Source organism: Micromys minutus, assembly GCF_963924665.1.
Source record: "Micromys minutus genome assembly, chromosome: 1".
In the NCBI taxonomy this organism is placed as follows: Eukaryota; Metazoa; Chordata; class Mammalia; order Rodentia; family Muridae; genus Micromys; species Micromys minutus.
Genome location: NC_137969.1, coordinates 221,810,058 through 221,837,625, shown reverse-complemented (window position 1 = coordinate 221,837,625; position 27,568 = coordinate 221,810,058). Strand labels below are relative to the sequence as shown.

Below are 27,568 nucleotides of genomic sequence, written 5' to 3'. Positions count from 1 at the left end.
TGTTTGCAGTTTATTAAGGTTCTCTAAACTGGGACACTCCCTAATCTGCTCAGGTTAACAGAAGGTAGGTTTTACTTGCACCTATGAGAGGCTTTGTAAACATTCAAGCCCACTAAGGGTAGTTCTCGCGGACAAATGAAAGCAAGACTCTTGAGACGAAGGACACCCCTGAGAAGTCGGTCCTCCAGCTTGTCCCGTAATGCCCCTTAACACTTTAAAAACAAGGGTCCGCGTGGGCATCTCGACCGCGCCCCCTGGTCAGTCACAGCGTGATTCCTTCCCGAGAGGGTTACGCCCCAGGGCGCAAGTGGAGCGACTCAAGCATTAAACAAGACAATGTGAAAGCAGTCTAGCCAAGAAGAGACGGTGTTATTTTGGCAGCCAGTTTCTCCCCCAGAGCCTCCACCCAATCCCTTGGGCCGGGCGCCCAGAGCTCAGAATTGTGGCCGGCAGGAGCCCAGCTCCCTCCACGTGTCCTGTCTTCCCAGCAGCCTCTCCGCCGCCTGGGGAGGAAAATCTCCTGACAACTCGCGGTCTGTGGACTACATCTCCCGAGAAGCACCGCGCCACTTCTCGCAGCCAACACCCAGGGCGCAGGCGCCCTGAGCTCTGTCAACAAGCGGGTCTGATGAAGACTGTGTGCGATTCCTGATGGGATTTGTAGTTTCTCTGGCTCTCTCCCACTCGCCCGTCCTACGCTCGAGGACTACAAGTCTCAGCTACCCCGGCGCGGTGAGCCCGGTCACGTGTTAGGGGGCCGATCGGGCGTGCGTGCCGCCGTTGATCCGGTGCTGCAGTGAGGTGGTTGTCGCCCGTGTTGTGTGTGTGTGAGTGTGTGAGTGAGTGAACGAGTGAGTGAGTGAGTGTGTGCGTGGGGGCACTCGGCTTGTTGTTGTCGGTGACTTCCCCCTTCCCTCCACCCCTCCCCTCCCCGGCCGCCGCTGCAGTGGCCGCTCCCTGGGCCGTAGGAAATGAGCGATAACGATGACATCGAGGTGGAGAGCGACGTGAGTCCCGGGGCTTCTTCCTTTCCGTTCGGGTTGTCAGGCGGGGACAGCGGCCAGGGCTCTCAGCCGGGCGACGGGGGAGGGGGGCCGGGTCGCCGCCGCCTTCGTCCTCTTCCTCCGGGGCCGGGTCCGCCTGCATCGCGCTCCAGGCTCGCTCCCCTCCAGTCCTGTCCGGAGAGGCCTCCTGGGACTGAAGGTGGGAGCAGACACGCGGCCTCTGGGACCCATACATTCTCCCGTGGAGGAGGGTGTCGAGGCCTCCCTCTCCACCCTACCCGGCTGGGGATCCCATTATCCGTCCGGATCCTGGGCAAGGAGACCAGCGCTCAGCTCTTGCTCCTTGGGTCCATGATCTCCCTCTTCCCGTGACCGGTTGATCTTGGGGGTGAAGGGGCTAGGAGTGCTCTGACGCCCGAGAGGGATCCGGGGAGAGCAGATAGTGCTCTGGATCCCTCTTGTCCGATTCGGATCCTAGAAAGAGGGGCAGCGCCTGGGACCCCCACTAGGCTACGGGATCTCGCTGGAGAGAGTGGAATGGGAAAGAGGGAGGAGGGGTGTCAGGCTGACTACCCACCCGCTGCTTCCTCCGCCGCCGGCATTTTCTTTCTTATTATTGAATTCGAAGTGTGAAAATAACTTCTATATTTTCTATTTTTTTTCTCTCTTATTCCAGGAAGAGCAACCGAGGTTTCAATCTGCGGTACGTCTCCTACTCTCCATTTCATTTTCATTTCCGTTCAGTTTTGGTTCTTTTTGGAGTCAGAGAGAAAAAGAGATCCTTCTATTACTTTTAATATTCTTGTAAACTCCTCTTAACCGCTAAGGTGAGGTGGAGTCAATTGGGGTTGGAGGAGGGGGGCGTTGCAAATCCTCATGATTTTCTGGATTCTCAGGTGGTAGATTCTCGTGAGTAGGTCGGTAGCCGAGTGAGAGACCTGTGCTATGAACTGAGTTCTGTAGTGTTCAGTGAAGGATGCAATGGAGGCACGTAAGAAACGAAAGAGCATTCTGAAGTGAATGGTAGTGTTATTTCAGAGCAAACTGGTCGGATTTTATTTAGGAACAGGTAAACTTTTAAGCAGTATCTCCACAGTTGTATGAGGTCGCAGGCACATGCAATAATCGCCTTTAGCCAAAGTTATGTGACTGCTGCAGACCCCTAAAATCTAGAAAAGCATGGTATTCCCAACAACAACAATGGAAGAAAGAGGCGCTAGAAGTTAAATATTGAAAGTGTCACCATTTTTGGTGGCCTGACTTTCCACTTGAGAAGAAGAAAAACCAATTATTGAAAAGTGGTACTGTAAGAGATGGTTTTGCTGAAAGGTGATGGAAGAGTCTTAGGATTTTGATTTTAGTTTTTTTTTTGTTTTTTGTTTTTTGTTTTTTTTTTTTGTAGGTGTTTCTGGCTTTGGGTTGACACTATATGCTCTCTTGTTTTTGGAGTCTGAGACTTAGGAGTAAATGGGTATAGATTAGCAAGAGAGAAAAGGAGTATACTCAATCCACTCAGAAGAGAGACATATGTAATATTTGATGGTTGGAAATGGTAAGAAAAGGGTATAGAGTGAGGACCAGGTAAGGAAATAGTCAAGGATAGAGGGACGAGGCGAGGACTGGTGTACTAACGATGTACACCCCTTCAAGAAAATCAGTAGCCACACTCTGAGGCCTGCTATCTGAAAGTGAACTCGGTGTTGCCAGATCTTTTCGTCAGGACCATATACCTGGAACTTTATGAGAAATGTTAAAATCCTAGAAACACAGATTATTATTTTTCGAGTGTGTTCATGTGCATTTAATTTTTGATTGTGCTGGGAGTCGAACCCAGGCCCTACACATACCATGTAACCCCTCTGCCATAGAGCTACAACCTCAGCCTACTTGATATTTTAAAATCACATTTCTTTAACATGTGTGTATGGTCACATGTATGTCATAGCTCGAATGTGAAGATCATAGAACGATTGATTTGGGGGAGTCGGTTCCCTCCAACATGTGGGTCTGGAGATTAAATTTAGGGTCATCAGGTTTGACCACAGTGCCTTTACCCACTGAGCTATCTCTTTAGCTTCTAGTTACCTGGTTTTTAAATGATATGTGGAACAGCTGTTTAGGAACTTGTAAAGAGTTTGCAGGGTGCAACTAGGCTTGGTTGTTCAGACCTGTAAACCCAATTACTCAGGAGGCTTAGGTAGGAAGATCAAACATTCGAGCCTGCTTCTGCAATTTATTGAGACCCTGCCTTAACATACAAAACCCAACACAACACAGAGTCCAGTACGTAAGCCCAGGGCTTCCAAGGCTTTGGCAGAAGTGTTGCTCTGAATCTTAAGCCAACCTGGGATATAGAATGAGCCTGCCTCAGGCAAACAAGAACTCTCTACTTTTGTCTCTTTTCCTAGGGAACAGGTTTACAGGATGCCACAATGATGTGTGTGGTGTAGGACCCTACTAATCGCAGGGTACAAACAGGCTCTTCAGTAGAGCATCAGAGATTGTAGATTGCCTGAACATTAAGAAAAGCCTTATTTTTTGAGAACTGATTGATTCTGAATGCAGTTATCTTAGAGTTCTTAGGGTTGTTCTGAGATCCTCAGGATGTTTCATTTCTTAAAGACTTTTCTAGGTAAAGTCAAATTTCTTTTTTGTTCTGTTTTTCAGCTATTATTACCCCCCCTTTTTTTTTCTTTTGAGAGAGAGAGGGAGAGGAGTCTAAGCTTTTTGTCCTGGAACTCACAGAGATCCATCAACCTCAGGTTCCCAGATTAAATGGGATTTAATCAACTGGGATTAAATGTGTGCACCACCCTGCCTGGGTACTATTAGTCTTAATACCATGGACTTGGTTGTTTTCCTTTGAGCCTGTTCTACCAAAACAACAACAAAAGCAACTTCTTTCCCCCCTCCAAGTCTCTAGTTATAAGATCTGCTGTAGGGCTAATCAGGGTTAGAGGGCAAGGGTTGGGTTGGGACAGCTTGTTTTGAAGACTCATCCTTGAGCTGGACTTAGGTTTGCCTTTCAGTGAGAAATGTTTTCTTACTTTATGATAAGCAGTTATTGTAGGCTTTCTGCTTTTAAAAACATCCATCTGGGTGGAGATGTAAATTAATTTACTAAATGCTTCTTCTCCCATGAGGCTGATCTTACTTTTTACATTTTTGTTGTTGTTCTTAAGGTACTTAGGATTTTTTCCTTTCACTTTGGGACATAGTAAAATTTTTGTTGTTGCTGGAGGCTTAGCCTTTGAGACCCTTTGTTTTAATTCAGTATGCTTACTTACTGAGATTTTTCTGGTACAAGTTTATCATAGCATAGACAGAAAAAGCCCGTATATTATAGACAGAGTGCATTGTATAACTCACAAATGGGCTGGGAACATGTATTCCTTCCTTTATCCCTGTGAATATATCCATCTGTTTATTAAAATTTAGTATAAATGATATATTTTTTTTCTATAATGTGGAATGCCATTAGATTTTTATCTTTGGAAATGATTAAATTTATCTTTGGACTCCGGAGAACCAGATGTTTAGGACTGCAGAAAAACTTTAAAATAGTTATTTGGAACCAAGTATGGTAGCTCACGCCTTTAATCCCACCACTTGGGATAGTTGAGACCGGAGGGTTGCCATGAGTTTGAACTGAGCTATAGACACCCCTTCACACACACACAAATTATTTGGAAAATGTCCTGTGGGTCCTAACATGAAAAGATGATCATAGTTTCTACAGTCAGTCCAGAATCTTCCTCAAGAAGAGTGCAGGCCATTCAGATCAGGGAGGAAGGGAGGGAGACTAACGGAAAGTGAAACTGATCTGCTGAGCTGCACGCGGAAGCAGTCTCCAATGAGCAGCAAAGTTAGAGGAAGTCACCCTAAACACTAGTTACTAAACTTGATGATTGCAGAATCTCACTAGTACTTTGTGTGTGTGTGTGGGGGAGTGAGTTGTATTTTAAAGATGTTTCTGGGGCAGTTACTTTATTGCAAGAGGTTCATTTTGCTTCTGTTCAGATAGTTTCTCTGGGAAAGCGTGGAAGTGTATGTGAAATACAGGATTCCTGAGTTGGTCAAGAAACCTGAGGCCTTTCCTCATACACTGTCCTCACATCTGCAGAGTTCAGCATGTTGCAGTTATTATGCTAGCTAGAGTTTAAAATAGGTTTGTGCTATTCCACTTTGGGTCCTTTCTGGCTTAAAGTATTTTTTTAACTTCTCGGCTCTTTGCTTCTTTGAGATTGAATTGTATTTGGGAGGAAGGAGTTTGACCACTTTGGAGGTTCAGGGACTTGTCTTTCTGGGTTCAGCTTTGTGACAGAAGGTGGCAAGGTATATAGATAGTCCTTGATTCTGCTCAGTGTTGGCTTTGATGACATAAACAGCAGATTTTCTCCCTGCATGTGCCTGTGAGAAGAAAAGGTGGTGTGAAGTTTTTCAGAGTTGTGTTGCTTTGTCAAAAAACCAAAACAGTTGATCAAGGAACCCTATTTGATCTTTCTTAGGGACAAGGGACAGAGTTTTGCTATGTAGCCTGGCCTCCCACTGCAAGGATTCTCCAGCCTTGGCCTCTCTAGTACAGGGCTTACAGGTGTACATTATCAAGCCTGACTTCCATGTCCTAACCAAGAAGTCCTTTCTCTTAAACACTAGTGTAATGGCACGTGTGGGTTGTAGTGTCCCCAAGTTCTTTTAGGCACCAAAAGATGATAGAAACCTCAAAAGCAAATATATTCACAGAAATATATGTGTATCAGCCATAGGCTTCAAAGAGAAGAGCTACAAAACTGGATTTAAAATCTGCCTGCTAAAGACTAGTGGGTTTAATCTCATCTCAGGTGCCTGTTTTGTGTTCCAATTTTTTGAGTTTATTAAAACGGTTACTTTTGAGTTGAATTGTCTTATTTTTATCTAATTCATCAAACAGAAGTAATAAATATACTGCATGAGAATCTGGAACCTTTGTATTCATTCTTAGTATTTCAGTGAGACTAGTTGAATAATCTTGTGACTCTGTCTTCTAAAGTCATACCTTTAAATTTCTGAAGCTAAAGATACTAAATAGCTGCTAAGGACGACACATTCCCTCCACGTTGGCACTGAGAAGATTTCCCCCTGTGTGGTGGAACAGTTAGTTAGGTGCCAGGCAGTTTGCAAGAAATGGCATTCTGAAAAACCTTGTATATCCTTTACAGTAAGAGTTTCTTTCTTCATGCTAGGTCTTGCAGGAAGTTGGGTTGCTGATTAGTGAGATGTGTGAATGAAGATGCATTTTCTGTGCAATAAGTTGAAAGGAAATACTCTTGAGAGAGTTCCTCAATTCTGAAAGGGTCTCCTTAGCTTCCATGTCCTATCAGCTTAGCGACTAAGCTTACTTTCAACATTGAACTGCACTAAGATACACATGCTTGTTAGTGTGAGAGGTAGACAAATTATAGGTGAAGCATTTGTCTCTGTCTGCCAGCGTGGAAAAGTTTGGGACTACAACTGAGACTGAGTAAAAGCCTTGGCATAGACATCAAAGCTAGAAGCAATTCGGTGCTGTAGTTCCTGGTGAGCAGCTGTGGTCCACTCTAGTATCACAAAGCCTTTAGTACTTCTCTTAGTTTGGGACACGCTGATGAAGAATGGTTTTCTGACAGAAACTGCAATTTCTGTGCTAAAGAGCAAGTAAGCAATGTCCAGCATCTGCTCCTGAGGATGTATAGGGGAATCATTTGGGAACCTGTGACAACATAGCCCAAGAAGACCTCTATGATCTATTCCATAAGGTTACCCCTGGTCCCAGTGATTGCATGACCAGACACTTCACAGTATAGGCAAGAGAGTGTATACTTCTCTTAGTTGCTTTGTTCTGCTGCTGTTAATTGCTATGCTGTTTTAAAAAGACTCTTCATGGGAGGGTCTCCAGCACCGTAAGCCAAGTCTTCACCTGGTTTTTCTTTTTTCAATTCTGAAAGCGTGGTCTTTTGGGAAAGAGCTGTCAGCAAGAGAAGATGGCTAACAAGGCATTATATTAGCCTCCCCACTGGCCCATCACGCAAAACTAGGGGTGCCAGCCTCATCTGCAGCTTAGAAATACTTTCCAGAGGGAGCTTTGAGCCTTGTGTGAAGGTGTGTCAGGTTTTCCTATGCTCTGTAAGCCTTAGAAATGACACTTAATTCAGAGTTGCCTGGAACTAGGCATGTGAGTTTGGCATGTTTTTTACATGTGCTTGCAAATGAGGCTTGGGGAAGGGGAAAACAAAACATCCTTGTGGTTGTCTCTGTTTAGGCATAACAGCTGAGGGGCAGACATGGCAGAAGGGCTTGGTCTAAGATTCCCCTGTTCTGCTAGTTAAATTGGGTCTGGAACCACCACAGAAATTCCATCCACTGCTTGGAGAACAACAGTCCCCAGCCCAGGCTTTCTACCAGGCAGTGGCCTGCCGCCTTTCCTAGCCGAGCCAACTTCTAACTTGGCTGGCTCCCCAGATGAGAAGCCGAGATTGCTGCTCATGGTCTACGGCCAAGTTCACTACAGTCTTCCAACCAAACGACTTGTCCGTTTGAGTCCTTTCAGTGCTCAGCAAATGGGAGGGGTGGTGCGTCTTGTGGGGATGATTTTGTTCTGTTAAACTTAGCTCCTTCTTTCAGCACAGGCCCACAGGAAACCGAGTCCAACTTAGTTCTAACTGCTTGGGACTTACAGGGTTCTCTCAGAAAGAAAACAGACAATTAGGACTTTATTTGTATTAAACAGGAGGGATTATGGGTAACTAGGGTCACTGCTTCCATGCACAGCTCTTAAGCTGGGAGGAGGGCCAGGAGTCAGGGTGATTTAGGATATAGGAGTATCTTGGGCTGCTGCTGAAGACCAATTGATTTGCATGCAAATAGACCGTCTTAGAAATTAGAGTAAACACCAGAGGGCTAGTCCATGCCAAATGTTGGTTCTAGGTCTCATGCTCCTCAGGTATGGATTATGACAGGTCAGTTTACCTGGGTCTGGGTATTTTAGTTCCCTCAAGTTACCTCACACGGCCAATGGAGGCTGGCTGTAGCTCTCTTCCCCAGTGTGGTATAATATTCTCTAACCTCAATGGACCTGTTTTTTTTTTTTTTAATTGTCCTTTCAGATTCCTCATTCTATTCTCCATATAACTGGTTGAGATTTGCTTTACAGTGAATTGAAGTTTAAGAAGGGTTAACTTTACAAGTCCTGCAGGACAGTGGCTGTGATCAGGACTTGTATCCAATTAACAGAACTATAGGTGAGGCACCTGAGAGATTGGGGAAAGTGCAGACCTGAGCGACTCGTGGACTTTAGAATTTGATAGTAGAAGAATTTTAAATCCTTTTCTTCTCATGGCTCTTGTCTGATCTCTGTCTAACCATCTTTTCTAGTACAAGGACTCTTTGGAAGCAACATTAAACGAAATTTACACTTGTTGCTGCATTTTCAAAATTCCTGGTGTTCTGGGTTTAATTGCCAGGTCACTCTAATGTATAGATAGGTTCTTCAGGCTAGCTTAGCCCAGCCTGTTCTAGTCAGGGTAAATTCTCAAGAGAGTGTGTCTATAATGCCTGAAGTATAGGTGTGGTGAAGTTCTTGCTGAAGTAGGTCCTTGTGTTTGTTGAGAGGGAGATGAAGCTCCTTGACAGTGCTCCCTAGGATGGTGCCCTGCTCTCTTACCCTTCCTGATAGGTTGGCAGCCCTGACCCCTGACAGCTGACTGCTTATAATTCCAAGCAGGAAAGGTTAAAGGCTGGTTAGGGTATTTAGAAAACTGCCAAGTGGGCCTGCCCTGCTGCAAGTGCCTGAGGGAATTTACCAAGAGCATGTGGATGTCAGAAGGTCTGCTACCCAAAAACTGCCTTTCTGGCTCAGTCTATGTGAGAGGAAACCTAAATGTAGTTGGCACATCGGTCAGCTCTGTCATAATATTCTCAGGTACAGCTGTGCTTTACAGAGGTTTGGTGCTCTTGTGTGACTTGAATATGCTAGTAACCTTTAGCACGAGGGTGTCAGAGCAAAGCCTCAGGATGGTGGGTTTCCGGGGACAGAAGCACCCCTTTCCCCAAGTCTCATGGTAGAGGTGACCATCCATAGCTTATGAAGTGATCACTGGAGCTTTTCTTAGTTACATTCCAACCATGGACTGGCAACTGCTCCATCATGGGAACGTTTACAGGAGAGTCACACTTTGTCCCTTGAATAACTCTCATTTTACTTGTGCATGAGCTGGATTCATCGTGCTACTTTGGATGTTCCTGTTGCAAGCCCTGCTCACCCTTTTTTCCCCTTTAACAGAGCCTAATTCTGGAGACTCCTAACTGCCCACCTCACTCTATACATTTTCCCAGTCCACTTGCCAGAGACAGCGCTGACTGCACATACTTCCAGGCTTTACCACATCTACCTGTAAAAGAAGTGGCACTCCTAACTTGCTCTTTCCTTGTTCTCCTAGGCTGACAAACGGGCTCACCATAATGCACTGGAACGAAAACGTAGGGACCACATCAAAGACAGCTTTCACAGTTTGCGGGACTCAGTCCCATCACTCCAAGGAGAGAAGGTGAGTTTATTGACAAAGCCAGTTGGCTCACCAGCAGCTTGGAACTTACTAGGATATTCCTTCTGGAAAGAAACACAGTCAGGTAGCATGATCTCTCTCTCTCTCTCTCTCTCTCTTTTTTTTTTTTTTTTTTTTGATTCTTGGAAGATTTCCACACATCTCAATTGTTCTTGGTTATCTTTATCAAAAACAATGTCAGTTCTAACAGAGCTGTTTTGAAGAAATTCCTTTTGGAAATGGGATACTGTAATTTATTACTTTTTTCTTTGGTAGTGCTGGGGATTGAACCCAGGGCCTTGTACATGGTAGGCAAATAAACTAGTCATTCATGACATTATTATAACTATACACTGTACTATATAACGTGGTCCATAATTAGTTCGGGTTCACTAAAGATTCCCCAGGCCAGCAACTCCCTAAACCTCTGTGGGAATTTCTCCTGTGTGGTTCAGCATTAGTACTTAGTGTAAATGAACACTTGCAAGCAGGTCTGTGAACCTGCCTGGGCACCAGTGATTTCCAGTTTTGACAGCTCTTCTTCCCACCATATGTAAAGAGCTGTGGAACAAAAAAAGTTTAGACATGTTCCCATTAAAGAGAGTAAACCAGCCATTCTCATCCTTCCACGTGTTTTCCCTGGAGAGGCAGGAGCCAGCCTTTGTCTTCAAAAACCAAAAAGCTTTGAGCAAAAGCCTATGGGTTAGGATCACTCTTTGGAATACAGAAAAAACTTTTTTTTTTTTTTTTTTGCACAATTAATTCTATTCTTGACACAGTGTAGCAACAGGCTGCTTTTTGTAGCCCCCTTGGTCAGCTTGCTTGTTTGAAAGCCTCACTGTATAGTCAGACTGGCCTGAATTTGGGATTCAGCCAATCTTGCCTGTTGGCATTGCAGGCATGTGCTATAACACCTAGCTTAAGAAACTTGATTTAATAGAAGCAGTGTTTACTCTAAGTATATTTAAATGGCTTTACTGCTTTGGTCCTGTGGTAAGGGTCCTGAATTTGCTTTGTTATCCAAGATTTAAGTTTTTCGTGTTTATAAAAAAATTGAAAAGCTATGCTTTCTATTTTGTCTATAATGTGGCCTTCTGTGTGGTTGGAGTATGGAGTAAGTCTAAGCTTACAGGAAAACATAAACCACGTGAATGCAGTATTACAAAACCAGAATTTGCTGTGAGTTAAGCCCACTTAGTATATACTTGATTTAATGGCCTTGAACCAAGGTACTTTTACCGGAATAACAGCATTCCTGAGAATAACACTGAGCACCACAGGAAATCTTTATGAGTGAGAGACGCACCCTTTGTGCAAAAGATTTCTCTCTGATGTCTGACGACAGTTGGTTATTCCATATGCCACAGTGTCAGCTAGCATCAGGTGGTGAACTTATGGGCTAGAGCTGCCTTTATCTAAGCCTCACATGGAGTGAGACATGCTGAGGATGTGCCACCCACATGATCTCCTGGGAGTCTGTGCCTGCACCAGTCAGTCAGGTGCATCTGAGGAGTTCTGAAGAGCGAAAACGCTGAGAGCATAGCTCACGAGCCACAACTGCATCTCTTCCTTACTTGGGCTGTCTTACCTTGTTACGTTCTTCCCTAAGTGCTTATAGTTTTATTATACTAAGTCCTCTTGCTGCTTTTCTTTGAGGAAGTTGAAGTTTGACTTTAGTAGCTTACAAATGGGATGAGTAGTTTGTCATTTATGGTCCTTTCACTTCAGCAAACATTCAGGGAGGGTCTATGCACACCAGCTACTATTCTTAGCAAGCATAAATAGATCTTTTATTTTAGCAAGGAAATAGTAGAAATTAAGTAATCCCTAAAAGTATGAATACTGGCTAGGCATGTTGGTAGAAAATGCCTATAATCACAGCAATTGGAAGATCAGAGGCAGGTGGATCTTTTTAGTTTCTGGCTAGCCAGGGTTCTGTGTGTGCTTGCGTGTGCACACACTATGGGGGAAATTAAGGTGGAAGGAATGGTGAATTTTTAATTGGAACACACAGATCTCATTGAGAAGATGGGCTTTGGGCATATTTCCTGGAGGTGAAGAACTGTGTCTGGTGCTGAGCATTCGAGGCAGGAGGAAGGCCAGTTGAGGAACCTTGACTGGGTCCAGTGGGTAAGGAGTGGGTGAGAAGGTGATACCAGGTCCTCTGTTGTAATTTCTTGTGCTAACATGTCTGTTGAGATGGGGTTTCTTGTGTCTCTGGCTGGCCTGGAACGCACTGCACAGTTAAGGTTGACCTTGAATTCCTCAAAATGCCTCTTTCCTGAGGATGCCCTGAAGGCAGAATTTGAGGATTTGGCTTAGTTTTTTTGGTTTTTGTTTTTAATTTGGGAAAGAGAACCAGATTTAATGAGCCAGTCATCAGAGCCCTAACCTGTTCCAAGCTGACATTCTTATTTCAGAGGCCTTCCTGTCTTGCTTGCTCTTGGTGGAGCCAGCTTTTGCGCATGTCAGGGACAGGATTTTTTGTTATTCGTCGGTCTGCCAGCAGTCTGACAGGTGCCAGGAGGCTTCAGTTCCGGAACCCTTCAGTCTCTCAGACTGACCTCTCTTCAGATGTCGCAATCTTCTTAAAATGTGGTATTGGAACCAAAGGAAATTGACTCATTCTTGATTTGAATTGCAATGGTTAAGGTTGTGACATTGCAGTGGTCATGAAATGAGTGTCCCACATGAGTTTTGGAGCGCTCAGCTCAGATTGTTGAGGAAGCCTTTGATCTAAGTCTCCTTTGATGCTAGCACCCTTATGTTCTAGGTGACTCTACAGTTAACATTGCGATTATGTGATATGTGTCCAAGTCTTTTTTAAATTTTTGTTTATTTGTTAAATTTGGTTTCTTGAGATAAAGTTTCATTCTGTGGCTCTAAAACTGGCTTGAATTCATAGTAATCTTCCTGTTTTAAGCTTCCAGATATGTGAAAAAATGAAGCCACTTTCTTTTTTTGGTTGTTTCTATTTTATGTATGTGTTTGTTTTTGTTGTGTTTTTCCTGGGTGGGGGTCTTACTATGTAGTCCTGGCTATCATGAAACTCACTATATAAACCAGGCTGGTTTCAAGCTCGAGAGATCTGCTTGTTTCTGCTTCCCAACTGCTGGTACTAAAGGTGTGTGCCACCATGCCTTGTGTGTGAGTCTTTAAATATACAAAGGGAGTGTCATCATGAGCATTATATATAAATAACACTTTACTTTATTCATATTTATTTTTGAGACAGGGTCTCAATATGTAGCCCTGGCTCATGGAACTCACCATATAAACCATGCTGGCCTTGAAATCACTCAGATCCCCTGTCTCTGCTTTTTTCTAAAATATATTTTTTAAAAATTGATACTGATTGAATTGGATCCAAACCAAAATACTTGGGAAAAGTAAATGGTCTTTTTAAAATTCAGTGTGAAATATTTTTATAGTGTGATTAGAACTCATAATTCTGGTTAAGCCTTAAGTGCTTAGACTGCAGTCCTGTGCCACTTGTCTCACAGGATGAGACATTTATTTATTTATGAGACAGGGTCTTTGTTGACATAGAATTTATAGTGATCTTCCTGCCTTGGCCTCCTAAATGTTGGAATGACAAGACTGTGTCACCATGTCTGGCAAGAAAGAAAGCTTGAAATTAAGACACAGCTCCATTTATTTCTTGTTTCTTGTATTTGGTAAAATAAGCATCATAAAGAATACCTGTCTTCCTTAAATCCTGTAATCCTAGCACTTGGGAGTTTGAAGGAGGATAACTATAAACTGGGGGTGCTGATCTTACAGGGACTTGGGTTCAATTCTCATCATCCACATAGTGACTCACAATTTCCTATGGCTCCAGTTCCAAGAGACTGACCCCTCGTGAAAATAAGTAGTTTTCTTTAAAAAGAAAGATAGACAGAAAAGGCCAGTAATCTAGGAGTGGTGCTGAACACTTGTAATCCCAGTACTTAGGAGATAGAGGCAGGAGGACCAGAAGTTCAGAGTCACTGTCAGCAACATAGTTAGGCCAGCCTGGGCTGTGTGAGGTGCTGATTGTTGGGCAATCACTGTTGTTGCTCCTACTCTTATCGGAAATGAGGGGCATGTTCAAGGTCATGACCTAGTCTGTAGCAAAACAGGATTTAGGTCAGGGACAGCTGAGTTTCATATGTCTACAGTACTGGAGGGTAAGCAGTCTGAGGGCATCTTAAAGAAACCAAGCCTGTATAGTTGGACAGGTGCACATCACTCAAAGGTTGAGGCAGGCAGATTGCCAAGATCTGTAGCCTGCCTAGGCTAGCAGTGACCTAGCTCAAGGAAACCAAGTCTCCCTCTGCTCATGCTCGCAACCCTACTTAAGTGCAGTAGGGCTCACAAGAAGGGGAAAAAAAAAGATATGAAAGGGGACATCCTGGGAAGAAGAGGGGTTCAGTGGAAGGGAGGAGGGTAATGTGGGAAATATGTTCAAAGTTCAGTGTGTTTTAAGTGTGTGTGTGTCTGAAATTACAGCAACAAAGAAAATCGAGCTTAGTACTTAAACCTTGTCATTTCCTGTGGGCTTCCTTGAAATAGCTCCATTAACCTTAGCAGTATGCTAAGTAAGTTACTATGAAAATGCTCCTGCTCTGAAGTGGTTTGTTCAGGTTACAGCAGATTGCAGAGTTGAGGGTCACGTCCAGTCTTTAGATTTCTGACTTCACATGTCTCCCCAACCCTAGAAAGTGCCTCATTCCAGTCAGTGGTCATTCAGATTTGTCATCAGTCCTGGGGTTGGGGAGTGGATCTTCCTACTCTGTTGTTTTAAGGTGTTAGTTTTCTCTTTAGTTTTTGGTTTTCTCTTGTACTTGGTCAATTAAAGGTGTATTTTCAGACAAAAGCTTTGTTCTTGGCAAGTGTTCAAATCCCAGTTGCCATCTTACCAATACCTATGTTTGCCTGGTTTTATAAGACTTATCTGCTGTGCCATCATCAGGACCCCCAAGTCAGAGAGCCTGTTTCTCGGGCCTATCGGAGAAGCTGTGCGTGTTGTGGTTATAGTGTCGAAGAAATGTCTCTTTCCTGAGGATGCCTTGAAGGCAAGCAGCTCCTCCTAGCCACGCTGCATACATCTTCAGGGCTGTTAGCAGATTGTCTTAGAAATGGAATATAAACCCTAGCCCTGTCCATTTTACCTCATCCATTAGCCAAACCCCAATTTGGGTAAGTATCTGCTTCTGTTTAGTTCCTTATAAACTGTTTCTGTGTCTTACCTCTAAGACCTTCTTATGGACCAGTCTGGTCAGCATTGCTTACCTGCTTCTATCTTCTTAATAACTCTTGTATCATGGAAGAGTATATCCACTTCCTCTGTTTGTCCAGAAATGCCTTTGTCAACTTCTCTGAGGTCCTCCTCAAGGTCAGACTCTAGCCTCGGGATCCAGATAATGTCTGACTCTTGGGCGGTGTCAGAGCATTATCTCCTGCCTGCATTCTACCCCTGCCAGCCTCCACCTCCACTCCTCTCTTGTCCTTAAAATGCTCTTGTTCTTTAATTCCAGGAGCTCCATAGGCTCTCCTCTGTCTGTAGTTACCAGGCCCGGCCCTGCTTAGCTCTCAAAGTCAGATGGGATCTATGTTTCGAGCTTAACTCTATGACTAAAGGTGATCCTCCTTGAGGAACATCTCCAGTCCTTACAGAGCCAGGGCAAGACTTTCCCTTGGGAGGACCAGGAGACTTACTACCATTGAGAAAAGTAGGGACTGATCTAGATCTTCCCCTTAACATTACTTTCTTTTTTGTCTTTGCACAAAATTGCAAAAACTTTAGAAAAATGGGAAGAAAAAACAGGTTCTAACACAACTATAGCTTCCTTTGTCCTAAGATTCTTTGATGGACACTGCCTGCTAAACATTTAATATGAACCACAAATATATCTAAGTAGAGCTTAATGTAAACAAGCTAACCTTATAGGAGATGCTAACAACTAGGTACTGCAGTCTGGAATGGTTAGGGCAGCAGGGTGAGCTGGAGGTGCTGAGCTGGGTTGGAAGAGCGGTGCACAGCCTTAAGTAATAGCTCATGCCTGTAACCCTTGCCCTCCAGCTAGGAGATGAGAGGCACGCGAGAACAGAATCTATTCAAAAAGAGGCCATGGATGTGAGGGTGAAGGGCAGGCAGGGGAGAGGTTGAGAGTGGGAAATGTAGTTATATTTTAGCTAAAAACAAAATTTAAGGGCTGGAGAGATGGCTCAGCAGTCAAGAGCACTGACTGTTCTTCCAGAGGGCCTGAGTTCGACTCCCAGCAATCACATGGTGGCTCATGACCATCTGTAATGAGATCTGATGCCCTCTTCTGGTGTGTCTGAGGACAACTACTAATGTGCTCACATACATTAAATAAATAATTCTTTATAAATAAATAAATAAATAAAATTTAAAATGTAAAGCAGTGGACTAAAATATACAATTTCCGCATTCAAAATCATTTAATACTATTTTTGTTTGCACTGTTCTTTTTCTCTTTTAGATTGAAAGGTGAGGGGTGGTTGTGTTGGTTTTTGTTTGTTTGTTTTGTTTTGTTGAGACATGGTCTCAGTCAAGCTGTCTTCAAACTGCTATGTAGCTGAAATTAGACTAGAACTCCTGATCCTCCTGCCTCCAACCTCCAGAATGCTGGGATTACAGGTGTGTCCCACCATACCCAGTCCCTATTTATTTTACTAAGTATTAAAAATAATACACATACACACTTTCCCTGCAGTTCAGACTGGTTGTTTATGAGCTGTGTGGCTACTATAGGATCACATGGAATAGAGTAAACTTTACTCCCTGTGTTGCCTTTCAATTGAATGTGACTAAAATGGTTGCCACTCTCAAGTAAATGTCAGAGTTGTCTCATTTTTCTCCACTATAAGCTATTATTTTAATCTTCAACCCAGAGGCTGTAGATGTGGCTTCATAGGTGGAAAGCTTGCCTAAGATGCCTGACATACTGGGTTCCATCCACAGCATTGTATACAGATGTAGTGGTACACGCCTGTAATCCCAGCACTTGAGGGTGAAGTTTAGGGTCAGCCTCAATTTAACGTGTTTGAGACTATTCTGGGTTATGTGAGAATCTCCACTCCTAATGCATAGAATTAATAAAGTCTAAGAAGCAAAGACATCTGTCACTTTGTTCTGATCTCTAGGCACACTTGCCATGGGTAAAGTGTTAATTGTTTGCTTCGCTTACAGACCTTAGTTTTCCCCAAATGATGTATCATTCATATTTAGCTATTGAGATGTTTCTGTTGACATGTATTACATTTTATAACTAAAGCAGTGATGAACAGCATGATGTGCTAGCCATTTACAAGTTGCTCTCAGGAGCTAAATGAAGGGTGCTACCCATTGCTGTGCTCTGTACTCAAAGGTACTTCCAGGAGGATGGTCTCTCATTTTCTCTGCTTTCTGGAGTCTTTCCTAGAGTTTGACTGTCTCTCAATGTCCATATCACTGGGCCTTAGGAAGATTAACTTAGTAGGCAAGAAACTAATAATTGCTTTAAAATTGTATTTATTACCTTGAAGGTAATAGATGTGCTTCCTTTTGAGGGAACTATGTATGCTGTGTTGGTTCTTCACGAACTGTTTGGGAAGTGCCACAGCTTCTCTAAGGGTCCCAACAGCACACTTAGTCCTGAAGGTTTGAAAATAATCTTTGACCCTTATCCCAAAGCCTTGCAGGGTCTGCCATTTCTGCCCCGCCTCAGTCAGCCAGGTCTGCCAAGACCCTGGAAGCATGAAGCCTTTAAGGAACAGCTCAGACTGTCGCTTCCCTTGCTACCACTAATGGGTTCCATTTTAGAGTAAACTGCTTTAGAGGACACCCACATTTGTTGTGCACATTTGCAAATTTTTATTTCCAGAAAGTGGCTTATTCAATAGAAATGTATACCAGATTTGCCTGCCCCCTCCCCTACCTAAGGTTCTTCAAGACAGGGTCTTACTTTGTAAACCAGCCTAGCCATGGGTTTACCATTCCTCCCAAATGTTGGCATTATAGCAAATGCCCAGTGAGCATCTGACTGGGGAATAGGGATCAGTGTAGCTGCTGGGCTTAAGGCCCTCAGGGAAGGACTAACGTGCTCCAGATGTTAACTATAGGCCTACTATGTTCTGCTTTACCTCTTACCCCTATTGTCTAAACCAATTTGCATTTTATAAAAACACAGGTTGTGTGGTTAGGCAGAGAAGTAGACTTTTGTGCTGGGGCTGCAGGAGGTGGCCAGCAGAAGACAATGTTTGGGTGTTGGTTCTCTTCTGATTTCCACCCACTGTGCCTGCTGAGAGCCAGTCTTCAGTGGGACCTTCCAGACTTGCCTTGGCTATGTGGTGGCCCTCAGGAATCTTAATCTTCTAGTTAGAATCAACTTCTTTTGAAGCCTTTGTGAGATTTTTGCCAAGACACATGGATAGGTTCTGTTTTCAGAGAAAGGCTTGCACCTCTAAAACTGATTGGCCTTCCCTTAGGCCACCTGCTGTCACACCTGGAGTCTTTTCCTTTGTACCTTGTGGTTTTCCCCCTTTCTGGGTTTCTAAGCTACAGGGAAGCCAGCAGCACTGTGGGAGATGACCCTTCAGACTCTGCCTCACCTGGCATTTCTTCTCTGCCAGGAGCCTGGTGGTGGTTGTTACTGTTTGTTAGATTGAGTTTGTGTCTCACTTTTTAACCAAAAAGTCTTCAGCTCAGCCTGGGCCTGTGTAGGGCTGGCTCACTGTCAGGCCTTGGCTCTACTTTGAGGAAACCACCTGCATTGGGGTTGTCCTTGAGGCAGATGAGTAGTTCTCCCCAAGTCCTCGTCTTCAGTTTTTCTCTCCATAGTAACTCTGCCTCTGCAGTTCTCTTGATCTTTTAAAATTAGTGCTACAACTGCCTCTGTTCAAAAATATGAGTGTATCTGAGACTTGGGTCATATTCTGACTGTTACCCACAAGTTAACTAGTGTCTGCTAAGACATCTGTGCATCAGTTTCCCTACACAGAAGGTTGTATGGAGTGCCTGGCACCCAGAACTCTATGTGAGCTGCTTCTGTTCACAGGCTCTTCGACTCCTGTGCTTAAACATGGGTTTGCAACGTGTACCTGTAGCTCTTCATGCTCCTGTGTGGATGTATGTCATAGCTAATCTTTTTAGTCTCTACAGCCACGATGTCTGTCCCACAGCTCTCTCCAACCTATTCAGAAGAGGCATGTCTACTCAGAAAGGTAGAATTAGTGCTGTATAAACATTTAAAAAAATCACCCAGGCACTTACTAAGGTTCATCTGTGGGCACACTGACTTACAGACTCACGTGAACCTTGTCAGTTGACTCAGCTGACTGAGAGCCTTTTTAGAAAACAGAAACTGAAAACACAGGGCCATTCCGTAGTCTGTGCCATAAATCTCAGGACCTTTATGTTTATTGTATGAGTACTATGGACTCATAAAGACCGGGAAGGGGCCTCCACACACCATTGTGGCTGCTTATGTAGTCTTGTGGTTTAAAGAGATAAGAGGCATTGACTGCAGAGGAATCTGGCATTTTCTGACTAACCTTTTGTTTGTCTTACCTGGAGTAGATGGAAATATCATATTTTGTAGTATTTTGTGTGTGTGTGTGTGTGTGTGTGTGTTAAATAGACTTTAAAAATTTTTTGTTTTGCATATATATGGAATACATTGTTCCAATCTTTAACACACCAGAAGAGGGCATCAGATCCTATTACAGATGGTTGTGAGTCACCATGTGGTTGCTGGGAACTGGACTCAGGACCTCTGGAAGAGCTGTCAGTGCTCTTAACCACTGAGTGATCTCTCTAACCCCCTAGACTTCTAGAGTGTACTAAAAAGGACAAAATAAAGTAAACCTGATCATCTTCTGGGATGGTTGATTGGCCAAGGGCACTTCTGCTTTTAGCAAGGGCTAGAGGAAGGGCTGTATTGTGTTTAGCCTTAGGATGCCTTGAACACTGAATTTAAAAGTCTGCTGGCTACAGTGGTGCACACCTTTGATCCCAGCACTGAGGAGGCAGAAGCAGTTTGAGGCCAGCCTGTCCTATAGAGTAAGTCCCAGGACAGCCAGGGCTACACAGTAATAAGACCTTAATCTCAAGTTTTTAAAAATTAAAAACAAAAGCAGAGCAGTGTTCTTTGAGGACCTCCTATTTCCAAAGCACTATTCCGAGCCTTTATAATTCCGCCTTCACTGAAAACTGCTGTGAGTGAGACTTCTGGCCGTCTGTGCTCCACTCTCACTCCACCTCTAGATACTGCTTTCGTGGTTTTGGCTGTAAGTACCTTTAAGAGATACTGGGAAAGCACAGGTCTGCTCAGCAGCATCAGCACCGGCCATCTGCAACCATTTTTGATTTCAGATTCTGCTTGTCTCTCCTTGTCCCAGATGTACATGCTTGGCTAAGAATGAAGGTTGCCTTCTTAGAACTGTTAGGAAAATGCCTTTAAACCGGTAAATTTAAAAAGAGACTGTACACACTTATCCCAGCACTTAGACTAAATCAGAAAGATCACAGTTTCAAAGTAGATCTGGACTCAGTGAGTAAAATGTGCACAGGGATTTGTCAGTGATGGAGAGAGTAAAAGATACGTAGTCAGTAAGGAGCAGCTATGGACAGGAATGTCTATGGCACAAATAGGGAATACAACTCCGTCTTCTGAACCCCCACCCTGCCAGCTGCCATTCTCTGCTAAGCAGCTTCATTGACAGTTCTATCAAAGGGGCAAGATATTTTTATTAGTCCCTACTAATTATGTGCTCCCTCTCCATTTGTCAACTCTGCTCTCAGAAGGGTCTTTGAAGAAATGGAAACCAAAGTGTCCATTGCTGGGTTTCCCTCCTCACTGCACTTACATGGGCTGAAGAAACACATCCAGTTTCTCCCACCTCATACCCTGCCCTTAGTCTAACACAGTTGATTCACTGCTTCATATGGGGCAAGAGCAGTGTACAGCACTGAGGCCGGAGGGCATCTACCACACAAGTTGTCACTCCCAGAAGCTGCCTCTTCAGTGACATTTATAATCTGCTAGTCAGCACACTTGTCAGCACTGCCTGTGGCTTGTCTGCATATAGATAATACTTATCTTCTCACTAGACAGCAAATAAGCTTATGGGCAAAGAAGCTGTGACTAATAGATGTTGTTTCCCCACAGTGTATACATCACACATAACTCTTACCAGATAAAATGATTGATTGAATATGAATGATCTCCTCTTGAGAAGATCACCTTGAGGGTACTGTAAGAGGAAAGCCTGGAAATTTAATGTTTCCAAGGACTAGTAAAAGTTCAGGCCTTTTATACTTTACCTCATCTGCACTAAGGTCTGTAAATTGATTATTAGGATTTTTTTAATGTGAGTAAATTGAGGTTTGCTAGTGTGTTCTTTGCCTTGCCCTCCCTGTTTTCTGGTTGTTTTGGAGCATTGGAATGAAAAGCAGAATTGTCAAGAATGACCTTTTTGAGAGCAAAGCTTTTAGACTCCAGGGCTTCTCCGCTGTCCTGCTTTGAGCTTATATGTATACAGGTGATGTGTAGAGCAGGTGCCCTGGCTCTGATTCTGGCCATATATGTAGCCTGATGGGAGTCTTCCAACAAATGTGATTCTAGGGGCACAGTAAACAGCCTTTTGCCCACTTTGTTGACTTATTTATTAACTTGGTCCCCTGATGAGCCAGGCCCACACCTCATGCTACAATTGTAGATGTGTGGCTGTTTCCTGGGATGTCTCAATTACATGTTCTTCCTATGTTGACATCAAGTACGTAGAGCTTTCATGATAATCTCTTTAGATAGGAGATGATACAACAGGAACATTGTTCATTTGAGCTACTTACCGATAGTCAGAAGGTTTGATGAAGTCTAAGACAGATGGAGAAAAAAATGTGCTCACTTTCATTCCAAGCCAGGTCTTCCCCAGCCTTTGATCTTGTTGTCCTGAACCATCTGCCTGTAGGCGGACCCTAGCAGAGCCTTTGTGGCCTGATGATACTGAGCCGTGTCTAGGACACACAAAGCCCTGGGTTTAACCCAGAGCACCATGTGCAACTAGGAGTACTTATCCCAGCACTTAGAAGCTGGAATGGTATACTCAGCTACATGGTGAGTTTAAGACCAGCCTGCCTCGGGCATGGGTAAACTAAAGAGCCAGAGGGTTTAGAGTGTAGCTCATGGCTGTAATCCCAATACTTGGGAGGCCTGTCTGACTGGCCTTAAAACCTATTTCAAACAAATAAAAACTATAAGAAAAAGATCCAGGGGGGATGAAAGGAGTTTAAGAGTCAGACTCTAAGCTCAGGCCATCCACAGACTAGCTGGTGGTTTTAAATAAGACCTCAGTTCCTAGTAGAGCTCCTGAGGTTCCGTGCAGGTAAGTCTGTGAGTTGCTTGGTGCTTTGGGATAAAGATCATAGTTAGCCTTTATTTTGTCCTCAGCATTTCTTTTCCTCATACTGTTGCCAGAGAAGGGCATGGTTCTGATATGCAAACTTGGTCTTTATTTTGTTCTGTTTTTTTTTTTTTTTTCTATTTTTTTCCCCTTTCTCATACTGCAATAAACAGGCATCCCGGGCCCAAATCCTAGACAAAGCAACAGAGTATATCCAGTATATGCGAAGGAAAAACCATACGCACCAGCAAGACATTGATGACCTCAAGCGGCAGAATGCTCTTCTAGAGCAACAAGGTGAGCAACCAAGCTCATGGGGCAACTGGCCCTGCTGTGCCCCGGCCAGGCTGGGGCTTTCACACCTGGGCCTTCCATCAGAGCTAGAGGACTATGCCTCAGAAGCATCCTCAGCCCTGTTTCGCAGGCCTCGAAGTTGAGTGTTAGAGCCATCCTGAGGAAGGACCAGACCCTCCCGTGAGCAGATGGAGGAGCTAGGGGATTGAACATGAAAGGCTTGTATCTTTTCTGGCCTGATCTCTCCCTTTCTTGGGGCTCAGGTTCTTTACCTACAGTAAGGGTCACACCTGGTGTCAGGTATCTGAACAGAGCTTTGAGGTTCTTGCAGTAGAATGTGCCATGTAAGTACCACAGTCTCCAGGAGTTCAGGGACAGTGAGCCCTCCCCATTGTCAATAGTAGTCCAATCAGGGCAGCCTATGGGCCAGGCCCCTGCTGTTCTCCAATGCTCACACCCGCCTTTTCCTACAACCACAGGGGAAAGCGAGAGCTGATCAAGTTCTTTGTTCCTGGGGAATTCACTTCTCTTCCTCCCTCATGGAAGATGCAAGTAAAAGGAAATGCAAGTAACCACCTGGGTTAGAACATCTCACATAAAATAACATGAAGGGTTGATCCTCCAGGCTCAAGCTGAGCTGAACCAAGGGATGGGCAGTGGGCGGCGGCAGCGGGTTGGATGATGGGCCAAGCAGCCTGCATGTAGGGGTGTCTGTTGAAAGGCCCAGGTATTTCGTGTGTATTGGTGACTTGCTTCCAAGTGTCCAGCTTGTCATTCCAAATGGATTTTGTTCATGAGAGCCAAGCCAAAAGTTTTCTTTGACCCAATCTATTGTGTCATCTTTTCCTGCTATCATTGGGCCTTCACACCTTCATGGAGCCTAGCATTGCTAGGCTAGCTTCTTCTCTGTCATTGCATTGCTCAGTCCAACAGGGAACTCTTGCTCTGGTCTCTATGCTGGGTCCATGGCAGGACGGTGTCTCATCACAAGCCTTCTCTTCAGGGTGGTATGGCTGTGGCTGGCCATGTCTGCTGGGCCCCCAAGCCCATCTGGGAAAGGAAAAGGGGGAGACGGAAGTGTGCAGGTGGAACAGCCACCAGAAGGGAATGACTTCTGAGCCACCCTGTGCCTTGGGGGCCAGCAAGCAAACCCTTAGGAAGAACAGGCTGGACCCTGAGTCTGAGACTTGGTTGCTCCGGATCTCCAGAAGGTGGTAACGTGCTCCCTTGGTTGCCTTTTAGTCCGTGCACTGGAGAAGGCAAGATCAAGTGCCCAACTGCAGACCAACTATCCCTCCTCAGACAACAGCCTCTACACCAACGCCAAGGGCGGCACCATCTCTGCCTTCGATGGGGGTTCAGACTCCAGTTCAGAGTCCGAGCCTGAAGAGCCCCAGAACAGGAAGAAACTCCGGATGGAGGCCAGCTAAGCCATGCGGGGCAGGCCAGCAATAAAACTGTCGACTCTCCGTTGCATCCTCCTTCAGTTCATCATTAGAACCCTCAGAACCATTGAGAAGACTCTTTATTTTCCTTTTCTCTTTATTAATTGTTATTTTTGCATAGAAGCTCTTGGACAACAACTCTCATCCCCTGCCCTGTGTCCACTATTTTTAAATGTATGCCCTTCAGGGGTTCCTGTCCCCACCAGAAATTTTAAACCAAAACACCCTAACTTGGCAGCTCTTTCTGTGGAGGACAGACGGCCGGCCAGACCTGAGTACATGCTGTCCTGCCCACCCTACCAGCCCCTCCAGCCCTCAGAGCGTGTGCCTCGAGGACGCCTGCTCTGCTCGGCTCTCCTCCCAGCCCCCTCACCTCTGCTTGGTGGACGTTGTGAGTCTCTGAACTGCTCTACTTTGACAAGATGACCAGATTGGAGTAATCAGAACTAACCCCCTCTCCTTTGTAAGGATTATTTTTTTGGAAATGCTGTCTCTCCTGTTGAAAGACCAGATTCTTGAAGAAGTTTGTGTGGTAGAAAAGGAAAGCGGGGACAGCTTTGCCCTTGGCCACGGTCACTACTCTTCAGCTGTGTAAGCCTGCCCGGCCAGCCTTCCAGAAGGCCACGCGACGCTGGTATGTATAGGAGACGGCGGCAGTGGAACGGCTCCTAGGAGTGAGGGTGGCGACTGTGGGTGGGGCTGGGAGGGAGTTCTAGGTGGGGTAGAGGTTTTGTATTAAGAGCCAGTGATGATGTTTTGATATTTATTTCCTGCTACTGAAATTTGAATCTGAATGAAATGCCCCTATTTCTGATGATGTCGATATTGTAAAGCGACAGATTCATGAAGTAATGATCAAATCTCTTTCTGTGTGTATTTCTAAGAAATAGAGCCAACTATTTTGTATGTAAATACCAAGAGCGACTTACCTGGTACTAAACCCACAGCCCAGTCCAGCCTCCCGCCCCACTTCTTTCCTCCTGGCCTGGAACTTGTCGCCACTGTGTGATCCAGCCCTGGCTCTGGCTGTGGTCATCAGATCCCAGTGAAGGGTTTCTCGTCTTTAGGCTTCATTTCTTTGTCTTTTTCCTACTCTGTTGCCAGCATTTGCTGATTTCTAGTGTATACTTTGTAGTCTCAGTCTGTGTTTGATTCCATTCCATGGAAATAAAAAGTATGTTGTACATACTGCCCAAGAATTGTCTTGCAAATTAAGGCTTCCCCCTTTACTATAAGAATATAAATAAAGACTTATTTTATCCTTTTTGGTAGTGGTGTCTTCTTACCCTGCAATGGCTAAGATAGTTGAGGGAAGATCCTTTGAGGAAGCTACTGGACCTCTGTGAAAACGCAGAGAAGCAGAGGTCTCTTCCTGGAGCCTGCAGAGCCAGGAGCAGCTGTGGGCAGACCTGTTTCCCGTGTCTGTCAGCCTGGAAGAATGGTTAAGTGAGTGACAGAAAGCACCTTTGAGGCTTGCAGTGAGAGATGTGGCAGCCGTTCCTGCTAAACAGGTGCTCTCTGGAGGAAACGATGGCTCAGTGCTGGGACAAGCATTCTCCGGTAAGGAGTGTCTAGTGTAAAAGGTGGCTGGCTAGTAGTATTGGCCAGGGTTTTTCCGGTTTCAAGAGCGTTTCAATTATTAAGAGAAAACAACAGAACTGCCAAAGACCAGTCAAAAGGTCCATAAAGCATCAAATTAACGAATGTGGACCCAACTTCAACCTGAAGCTTTGACCACTGGCCAGGAAACATCTCCATTTGTTCTTCCAGTCTGGCTGACAGGAAGTACTGCTTTCATAGATCAAGGGAAGAAGTGAAGTCCGGTAAGTTCTTTGCTTTATGTGGCAGAGAGTGCTGGAGTTTCATTCCCTTGATGTCCATCTGTAGTGTCTATTTAACTGAAATTGGTAGGTGGGTCATCTTTGTACAGGAAGCGGATCCTCAACCTCTCAGACTGGTGCATGAAGGTAAATAAAGCAGAGTCTCTAAAGGCCCTCCTTGCATAGGCAGAGGGAGAACTGAGATGAGGCATGGGCATAAGCAGCCTGGTGGTTTCACACGTGCTTGCAGGTCAGCATGTTGCCTCCGTTAGCATCATTAGGGCACTGTGTACTGGTTTGTTCAGAATTGATGTTAGGGAAGCAAACAAGGAAAGGCAGCCAAGCTGGTTAGCTGCTGGGATATCTTGGGTACAAGGCCCTGGCTCCAAGATGGGTAAAGGACAAGGGTTGAGTTTAGGCTTCCCTGGGATTCATACACCAGTCGGATGTAAGGGGGTGCAGTGTCTAGCTGGGCTTTCTGGGGAAGTCTGTGCTACCTGATAGAACAGATGGTGGAGGTCTGGTGGTGCCGTGGGCAACATTGGCTGGACACAAAACAAGGTGAGAGAGACTTGGGGCTGGGGGATGCTCTGCAGAAAACGACAAGTAAAAGAAACAAGTCACAACTCGGTCTCCTTTGGAATGTGTATTCCACGGCCATGAAGCTTACTCAGTGATGCTGATATTGCCTTTGTTTCTGTCATTATGGCGTGTCTTCTGCACAGAGCCCAGGTTACTGGTTGGTTTTTTGTTTGCTTGGTCACAGCAGCAGGTAACTTCCCTTAGGGACCTGTTGAAACTCACAGCTTCCTTGCAGCAGTGAGCTTGGTATGACTACTTTTGCAATCACCCCAAGCATAGGGTGTCTAAAAATGGCCTGGTTCCTCATATGTGCATGCTTTCTTGACATGCCAGTCCCCTTGCAGACTGTAAAACATCTGCTGGGCTCACAGAGCTGTCAGGTTTTGTTTGGTTATTTTGGTGCATGCTCTTACTGTGTAGGCCAGGCTAACCTGGAACTGAATTTGAGATGCTTCCTGCCTCAGTCTTCCTCTTGGTGGGATTTTATGTGTGTGCCACAACACCCAACAGCAGTCAGCTGGGACAGGTTTAAGAAACAAAACAGTGGATGGCAGGAGTTAGAGATGTGAACTAGGACTCAGGCAAGCAGAATTTTGTTTGCAAAAATGACAGTATTTTTAATGCCTAGGCTCTGGAGTCAGACTGCCTGGGTTTAATAGCTTATCTTTCATGAAGGTAGTTTCTCTTAGCTTCAGTATTCTCACCTCTAGAATGAGGTTCATAATGGCCGGAGCTATGTTAAGTGGCAGTGTGTACTATGTGAGGTAATGTGACCAGTGACAGGTGCAAGACTGGAAATGCTAGCACATCCAGTACAGGAGCCCAGAGTGAGGCTTGCTTCTGTGTCTCCCAAATGCTACTCACACTGGCTGTACTCTTAACAGGTCTCAATGACCAAAGAGCAGGGGGTCCCAGGTCCGGACTAGCTGGCTCTTCAACAGTGAAGAAGTTCCCACAGAGGCATTAGTCAGCCTTTCTTTGCAAACTAGAGTAGTAACTCTGCTCTGGACATTATTGGAGACCCAGGGAAATTGCACAGAAGCCCCAATAGGCCAGGCTGATCCCAAGAGTGCTTGTGCAAAGATTCCCTGGGGACACAAATCTCAAGACTCAATAGTTTTTCTAGGCTAAGAGCAGATCCAGGTAGGAGAACGATTTGCCAGCCTCTATGCTGCAAGGTGCGTTACCCTTCTAGTTAGTCCCTTAGGGTAAACAACAGGTTTCTGGGCATGGTAGTGCATGCCTGTACTATAAGCCCAAGGCCAACTCTGTTGCATAGTGAGGCCCTGTCTGAAGAAAACATGGTTTTAAACTACCATGTTCTGGTTTGACTGCAGTGCACTAGAGTGATTGACTCCTACCTCCACAGTCATCTTGTGGCTAAGTGTCATGGCTGCTGGTGCGTTCCTGGGACTGAAGAGTTGCAGAACCGGTGATGGTATAGCTCGAGAAACTACTCCCGTGTCAAAAAGGAT

The 27,568-nt window shown here is 44.8% G+C and overlaps 1 protein-coding gene across 3 annotated transcripts; it reads left to right on the top strand.

The window, feature by feature from the left end:
* Positions 1-784: 784 nt before the first annotated feature.
* MAX (MYC associated factor X) lies at positions 785-24,955 on the top strand. 3 transcript variants are annotated; one of them, XR_013974964.1, is made up of 6 exons: positions 785-1,007; positions 1,681-1,707; positions 9,458-9,565; positions 22,126-22,249; positions 22,726-22,810; positions 23,489-23,505. XR_013974964.1 is itself a non-coding variant. In XM_080913978.1 (5 exons), exons 1-5 carry the CDS (start codon positions 972-974, stop codon positions 23,674-23,676), a joined length of 483 nt encoding a protein of 160 aa, XP_080770104.1. In that variant the 5' UTR covers positions 785-971; the 3' UTR covers positions 23,677-24,955. The 3 variants fall into 3 exon arrangements, 2 of the variants coding, with proteins under 2 accessions (XP_080770104.1, XP_080770105.1); XM_080913978.1 differs by lacking the exon at positions 22,726-22,810 and having other exon boundaries at positions 23,489-24,955; XM_080913979.1 differs by lacking the exons at positions 1,681-1,707; positions 22,726-22,810 and having other exon boundaries at positions 23,489-24,955.
* The last annotated feature ends 2,613 nt before the right edge of the window (positions 24,956-27,568 follow it).

Excerpts from the sequence above, each read along its gene's own strand:
- MAX (XM_080913978.1), top strand. The coding sequence starts at position 972 with ATGAGCGATAACGATGACATCGAGGTGGAGAGCGAC. Across the intron at positions 1,008-1,680 it reads ACATCGAGGTGGAGAGCGAC|GAAGAGCAACCGAGGTTTCA; the intron begins GTGAGTCCCGGG and ends CTCTTATTCCAG. Across the intron at positions 9,566-22,125 it reads CATCACTCCAAGGAGAGAAG|GCATCCCGGGCCCAAATCCT; the intron begins GTGAGTTTATTG and ends TGCAATAAACAG.